An 8,127-nucleotide genomic window follows, 5' to 3' on the forward strand; every position below is an offset into this window, starting at 1 on the left:
TGTCCCTGACCTCTGCCTGTTTTTGGATTACCCCCTGCTCCCTGCCAGCCCTGACCTTTTTGACCTGTTCCTAACTACTGTTGCCTGCTGTGGACCCCTTACCCCGGCCTGTCTTTGACTATCTGCTCATATCTTGGCTACCACCTCCTAACCACCTGCGGTATAGCATATAAGCCTCCACTACGTAAGAGTTTAAGACCTGGGGGCATCCAAGTACCTGTGAGCATATAAAGCTCTACGGGCAAGGCGGCTGCTAAAGGCGAAGATCTCTGTCTAGTGTTCTGGAGGTTCATATCTATAACTGCTACAAGATCCTTACACTTGTCCCTTTTTCCTGTTTCTGACACAACAATGCCAGGAACTGTGTATTTTGTAATATATCATCAAGTTTCGTTAAAGGACTGAGAGAAAGACATATTAAAGTACATTTTCATTAGTGTTAGGTTTTTCTAGTTACATAACCCTAGCAATTTAAGACTGTTTTCTACCTGAATAGGAATTAAAAAATTAAATGCTACTTATGCCTTTATCAATATTTTTAATAACTATATAAGTAACTGTATTTTTCATAAAGTAACTGAATAATCCATGCTAAATTAAATATTTAGGTTAAAGTGACCTTTACAATTTCTAAAATAAATAAATTTATCTGCATGATATCATCATCATCATCATCATTTATTTATATAGTGCCACTAATTCCGCAGCGCTGTACAGAGAACTCATTCACATCAGTCCCTGCCCCATTGGAGCTTACAGTCTAAATTCCCTAATATAGACACACACTCACACAGACACAGACAGACAGACAAAGAGGGAGATAGACAGAGACTAGGGTTAATTTTTTTTTTTTTTATAGCAGCCAATTAACCTACCGTTTTTGGAGTGTGAGAGGAAACCAGAGCACCCGGAGGAAACCCACGCAAACACAGGGAGAACATACAAACTCCACACAGATAAGGCCATGGTCGGGATTTGAACTCATGACCCCAGTGCTGTGAGGCAGGAGTGTGAACCACTAGGCCACTGTGCTGCCTGGCATATCTCTTAATGTGTCCCTTAGTGTAAGTGAGTCTATAGATATAATGCGAGTGACAAGCTCAGCCTCGCCCTGTGTGGAGAATGTGATCTCACTGGTTTCTGAGTGTTAGAGACACTTTCATTTCTCTCTTCTGCTGTCAGCGATGGCGTCTGCTGATCTGAGACAGGAGCTGGACTGTGACATCTGCCTGAACATTTATACAGATCCTGTAACACTGAGATGTGGACACAACTTCTGTGGGGTCTGTATTGATCACGTGCTGGATACACAGGAGGAGTCTGGAGTTTATACCTGTCCTGAATGGAGAGCAGAGTGTCAGGAGCGTCCTGCACTGCAGAGGAACATAACTCTGTGTAACATAGTGGGGAGTTTCCTGTCTACTCGGCCAGATCAGAAGGAGACTGGGATCTTCTGCACTTACTGTATTCACTCTCCTGTACCTGCTGCTAAATCCTGTCTGCATTGTGAAGCTTCTCTCTGTGATAATCACCTGAGAGTACACAGCAAGTCAGCAGAACACGTCTTATCTGATCCCACCACTTCCCTGGGGAACAGGAAATGCGCCATCCATAAGAAGATCCTGGAGGATTACTGCACTGAGGATGCTGCCTGTATCTGTGTGTCCTGCTGTCTGATCGGGGAACACAGAGGACATCAGATGGAGTCACTGGATGAGGCCTCTGAGAAGAAGGAGAAACTGAGAAATGTTCTGCAGAAACTAACCATAAAGAGAGAGGAGACTGAGAAAAGAGTCCAGAGACTGCAGGAGCGCAGGAGAGAAGATCCGGAAAAAGCAGCTGGTGTAACAGAGAGAGTCATTGCGCAGTTTAGAGACATTAGAAGACAGCTGGAAAACCTAGAGAAGAGAGTCCTGAATGAGATCTCCAGGCAGGAAGAGAGCGTTTTGCTATCAGTCTCTGATCTGATCCAACAGTTGGAATTAATGAAGGACGAGCTGTCCAGGAAGATGCGTCACATTGAAGAGTTGTGTAACATGTCTGATCCAGTGACTGTCTTACAGGAACCAGACACATGTGACTTGTGTGATACTGAGGACAGAGAGAGACATGATGACCAGGTCCAAGGTGTAGGAGATCTGGATATGGGTCTGAACTCAGGGAAACTACACACATTATCTGATATAATAACAGGTATAAATACAGGGATCTATGTGCAGGAGGCTACAGACATATTACTGGATGTAAACACAGCTGGTAAATATATACGAATATCAGGTGACAGGAAAACTGCATCCTGGTCACCAAACCAGAAACGTCCAAACACACCAGAGAGATTTCAGTATCCTCAGGTAATAAGCACCAGGGGATTTGCCTCAGGGCGACATTACTGGGAAGTGGAGATCAGTAAATCATGGCGCTGGAGGGTAGGGATGTGTTATTCCAGTATAGACAGGAAAGGACGTCAGTCATACATTGGATATAATAACAAGTCCTGGGGTTTGGATAGATCTGGTGATGAGTATACAGTGATACATGACAGGAAATTGATCCGGTTACCTGACAATATTCTCTGTGATACAGTGAGGATATATCTGGATTATGAGGCTGGACAGCTGTCCTTTTATTCTCTGTGTGACCCGATCAGACACTTACACACCGTCACTGCCACCTTCACTGAGCCCCTTCATGCTGCATTATGTGTAGAGGAAGGGTGTATAAAGATATCTGGGGGGAGTCAGGATATGGGTGAAAAAATAATCTTAAGAAATCCACCCAGAGACTGATAACACCACAGGGAGGGTGACATGATTGGTGTAACATTATCCAATAGAATGAAGCAGTGGGTGGAGATACAGCTGAGCCCCTCCTCCTGTGTAACCAGGTGACCAGTGTGTCTGGATTTGTTCCCTTGTTGGTGTGTTAGAAACTTTCATTATAAATATATACAATACATATACATGTATGTGGGATTTCTCCATCTCTGATTCACTGATGGCTGTGATTGGCTGCAATAACTGTCTGTCAGCCAGTGTACATCCTATTAATGTAGTCAGTGTTAGACTTACTCTTATTGGCTGCGATATATCACAATGATACTCAGCTGCCTCAGTGGTACTGGTCTTGGATACTTCTGTGCATGTGGAACCCGGCTTGTTAGTTCAAACATGAGAAATGGAATTAGACTCCCTGACTTTCTACTTGGAAATAAAACATAAAAAATTGACATAAACTATTGTTAAATATATATATATAAACAAATAATTATTTTGCCAGATTAGATAAATGATTTATATAAATGAATAAAGCACGTTTTTTATGAATATCCTGCGCTTTTACCATCCAGAGATGGTGATAGTGAAAGGAGGACTCCGGCGGTACATGTACCACCACAATCCTTGGTAAATAGGCTTCACTATATTCGGCTACAATGTATGGGGGAAGCTTTCTCTGGAAAAACCCCACAAATCTCTTAGACTATAGCACTACTGATGGCAAAACCACACCGGTATCCATTTATAGATGGAGCTTTTCTCTACATAAGACTTGATTTTGTTCAGATAGAATATTAGTGTAACCTGTTGCACAATTAGTGGGAGGGGGGCACTAACATTCTGATTATCACATTGTATGTAAACAGATTAATCATCCTAGATTCCTTACCTGTGTCTTGCAGCTATGTAGTATAAAGTATATTGTGTAAGACATGGTGGGAGCACTTGTATATGTGCAGTGATGAATCCCGGGGCGGAGGGGGGATCGGGGCAATCGTCCCCTCTAGCAGGGGCTCATTGCCTGCAGACGTACGCTACTTACATGTCCGTGACAGCTGAGAGGCTTCTCTGATTTTGTTTTAAACACAATTAGAGGGGCCGGGCAGCATCCTCTGCCTGCATAGCTAGGGTACACTGTAAATGTTGGCGCTTAACCTGCGACATAAAATTGTTGGCAGGCTCAATGATAACACTTAAATTATGCTTCCAGGTTGACAATTTGTACATTGTGATTGGCGACATGCAGAATGCAACCAATCAGAATGCAGACATTAAAAGAGCAATACCATCTGGGGGTATAGCCGGCAAACTTTTATAAAAGTGCTTGTTATACACTGTTCCCTCCTTATACCACCACCTTTATAACGGCACCATCAGGTTCTCTCTCAGCATAAGAGAGCTTTAAAATGTAGTAGTGATATTATAAGTCACCCTCACTATAGCACCAGTTTTTACCTTGTCTGGCGTTATAACCAGGGAGCATTGTACATGGAGAAATGTCAGCAAAGTCACTTTCAGTTGGCTGCGCACAGTGTGGGAAGGGTAAACACTCTATATAGGGACTAATTTTTGTAAGACTATATGAGGTTGTGTCTGGTATATACCCTGGGACTACACTAGATGGGGCTGTGTCTGGTATATACCCTGGGACTACACTAGATGAGGCTGTGTCTGGTATATACCCTGAGACTACACTAGATGGGGCTGTGTCTGGTATATACCCTGAGACTACACTAGATGAGGCTGTGTCTGGTATATACCCTGGGAATACACAAGATGAGGCCGTGTCTGGTATATACCCTGGGACTACACTAGATGGGGCCGTGTCTGGTATATACCCTGAGACTACACTAGATGAGGTTGTGTCTGGTATATACCCTGGGACTACACTAGATGGGGCTGTGTCTGGTATATACCCTGAGACTACACTAGATGAGGCTGTGTCTGGTATATTCCCTGGGACTACACTAGATGAGGTTGTGTCTGGTATATACCCTGGGACTACGCTAGATGAGTCTGTGTCTGGTATATACCCTGGGACTACACTAGATGAGGCTGTGTCTGGTATATTCCCTGGGACTACACTAGATGAGGCTGTGTCTGGTATATACCCTGGGACTACGCTAGATGAGTCTGTGTCTGGTATATACCCTGGGACTACACTACATGAGGCTTTATCTGGTATATACCCTGGGACTACACTAGATGGGGCTGTGTCTGGTATATACCCTGGGACTACGCTAGATGAGTCTGTGTCTGGTATATACCCTGGGACTACACTACATGAGGCTTTATCTGGTATATACCCTGGGACTACACTAGATGGGGCTGTGTCTGGTATATACCCTGGGACTACACTACATGAGGCTTTATCTGGTATATACCCTGGGACTACACTACATGAGGCTTTATCTGGTATATACCCTGGGACTACACTAGATGGGGCTGTGTCTGGTATATACTCTGAGACTACACTAGATGGGGCTGTGTCTGGTATATACCCTGAGACTACACTAGATGGGGCTGTGTCTGGTATATACCCTGAGACTACACTAGATGGGGCTGTGTCTGGTATATACCTTGGGACTACACTAGATGAGGCTGTGTCTGGTATATACCCTGGGACTACACTAGATGGGGCTGTGTCTGGTATATACCCTGGGACTACACTAGATGAGGCTGTGTCTGGTATATACCCTGAGACTACACTAGATGGGGCTGTGTCTGGTATATACCCTGGGACTACACTAGATGAGGCTGTATCTGGTATATACCCTGGGACTACACTAGATGAGGCTGTGTCTGGTATATACCCTGGGACTACACTAGATGGGGCTGTGTCTGGTATATACCCTGGGACTACACTAGATGAGGCTGTGTCTGGTATATACCCTGGGACTACACTAGATGGGGCCGTGTCTGGTATATACCCTGGCACTACACTAGATGGGGCCGTGTCTGGTATATACCCTGGGACTACACTAGATGGGGCTGTGTCTGGTATATACCCTGGGACTACACTAGATGGGGCTGTGTCTGGTATATACCCTGGGACTACACTAGATGGGGCTGTGTCTGGTATATACCCTGGGACTACACTAGATGGGGCTGTGTCTGGTATATACCCTGGGACTACACTAGATGAGGCTGTGTCTGGTATATACCCTGGCACTACACTAGATGGGGCCGTGTCTGGTATATACCCTGGGACTACACTAGATGGGGCTGTGTCTGGTATATACCCTGGGACTACACTAGATGGGGCTGTGTCTGGTATATACCCTGGGACTACACTAGATGGGGCTGTGTCTGGTATATACCCTGGGACTACACTAGATGGGGCCGTGTCTGGTATATACCCTGGGACTACACTAGATGAGGCTGTGTCTGGTATATACTACGCTTCACTGATCAGCAGCCCAACACAGGTCATAGCAATAGATAACAAATTCCTGTTAAATTCTGTTATAACACGCAGTGTACACAGATGTGAAGCACACGCTAAGCTAGGTACAGAAAATTTCTTCCGGTGCGATATCTGTAATGATTTTATCAATGACTGATAGTCCTGATGAGGATGACGATTCATGTGTATACACCTATATGATTTACCCTCAGATCTGTGATTTTCATCTGTCTTAACCATCTGCTCAAACGATTGTGACACACACTACAGATATCTGGTGTGCATCCAGCATTACCAATGGGCTAAACCTCAGTACACACAAACATCTAGGGACAGGAAATACTATCATCACCAATCCCTACTTTGTTCTGCTTTGTATATAGTGTGCGTTCGGCAAACTTTATTCAAAACTTTACACAAGTTAGGATTATTGTTATATAATGAGCCGCCCAAATAAACACAAAGCTTGTGCTTATTTGCTTGTTGGGAAAGCGACAATGCTGCAGATAATTAACTGTAGGGAAAGAAGAAGAAAGAGTCGCCCTTGTTGGACCATGGAGTGGTTGCTGGGGAGAGACTCATTTTCCCATATGCCGCTGCTACAGGAGATACGGGACAAGAATCCAGGAATTCCCTGCAGGTGAATGATCCTACAGTCCACGAGCTGTATTTACACCCATTTAAGGAGACCCATATCTGCAGAGCAGAGAGTTGCTGCCCTCAGATCTTTGGCTATTGGAAGGACACTGGCTGATCTCAAGTACAGTACAGCTATGTTACCCCAAGCTCTGGGTCTGATCATACCTGAGACCTGTGAGGCCATCATACAAGTTATCCAGGGACAATATTTGAAGGTTGTTGAAGGAAATAAAAAAAAAACTTTTATTGTTAAAATAGAAAAATAACTTAACATATTAAAAACAACACACACTAAATATTTATATATAAAGGTGAAAAGACAAAACAAAAATTAGCCCAAAAAATAATTACATATATAAAAAACCCTATAACAAAATATAAACTCAAACTGTATCTCAAACCTATAAAAAAAACATAAACTGTAAAAAAAACAAAGTCACAAATTTACTACATGGTTTTGTTAAATATTTTCTAAAGAGGAATAACTCCCAATGCTGACGTCCGATAGGTAGGAGGGGTACTGGACGGTTTGTCCATCCGGTGATGTTGCCCGTGGTGAGAGAACGGCGGCAATAGTGGGGTAGGCCTGTACAGCTATTGTCCATGGCTGGGGGGCAGGGCTCTGGCAAGGCAGTGTACTGTGCGTCTTGCTCTATAGAGCACCTCATTAATCAAACATTGTGCCTTTAGCCTGCTGTTAAGTTTTGAGTATTTTGGCTACTGCCGCACTCATCGGGTCACACTCGTCATCTTTTTTTTCCATTATCTCCTCTGTTGACTCCAGTATCCTGCAAGTCATGACCTCAGGTCTATTCGGGCTGCCGTCCCCCTTTCTTCCCCCTCCTGCAAGGTTGTTGCCCCTGTTGCTGAGTGGGTTCTTGGGTGGGTTGCTAGGTGGATTCTGCAGTCTGCTGGGTGGGAGGTGGCGTCTCCACAGCAAAAAGTTAGTATAATAACAATATGTGCATGTATTGATTTAACATTACAACAATCTTTCTTTTGCAGTTCCTATCGATGGTTGAGGTATGGCAAGTTGTTGCGGAAGAATTTGACAAGTTGTGGAATTTCTGTGTCGTGAATTATGTCACAATCTAAAAGTGGTTCCTATTTCTACAACTACAAGGGATTCTTCAGTATTATCCTGATGGCCATAGTGGATGCCAAATATGAATTTATATTCGTGGACATAGGAAAAAAATGGAAAAGTGTTTTCAACATCTGCTTGAGCTTCTACTACAGCTGGCTCTGCAAGCTGCTTCTCTTGGCAGCTCCTGCCTTTGGACTACTCTGGACTTGTTACTTTGAATG

At 43.9% G+C, this 8,127-nt stretch overlaps 1 protein-coding gene across 1 annotated transcript; it reads left to right on the forward strand.

Moving 5' to 3' along the window:
• Positions 1-1,184: 1,184 nt before the first annotated feature.
• Positions 1,185-7,914, forward strand: LOC142150889 (tripartite motif-containing protein 29-like). The gene is made up of 2 exons (XM_075206063.1): positions 1,185-2,351; positions 7,825-7,914. Exons 1-2 carry the CDS (start codon positions 1,185-1,187, stop codon positions 7,912-7,914), a joined length of 1,257 nt encoding a protein of 418 aa, XP_075062164.1.
• The last annotated feature ends 213 nt before the right edge of the window (positions 7,915-8,127 follow it).

Source organism: Mixophyes fleayi, chromosome 4, assembly GCF_038048845.1.
Source record: "Mixophyes fleayi isolate aMixFle1 chromosome 4, aMixFle1.hap1, whole genome shotgun sequence".
NCBI classification, from domain to species: domain Eukaryota; kingdom Metazoa; phylum Chordata; class Amphibia; order Anura; family Limnodynastidae; genus Mixophyes; species Mixophyes fleayi.

What these genes read in the sequence shown, in the direction of transcription:
- LOC142150889 (XM_075206063.1), top strand. Translation starts at nt 1,185, where the DNA reads ATGGCGTCTGCTGATCTGAGACAGGAGCTGGACTGTGACATCTGCCTG. An exon ending in AGAGATTTCAGTATCCTCAG is followed by an intron (nt 2,352 to 7,824) that starts GTAATAAGCACC and finishes TTTCTTTTGCAG; the next exon opens with TTCCTATCGATGGTTGAGGT.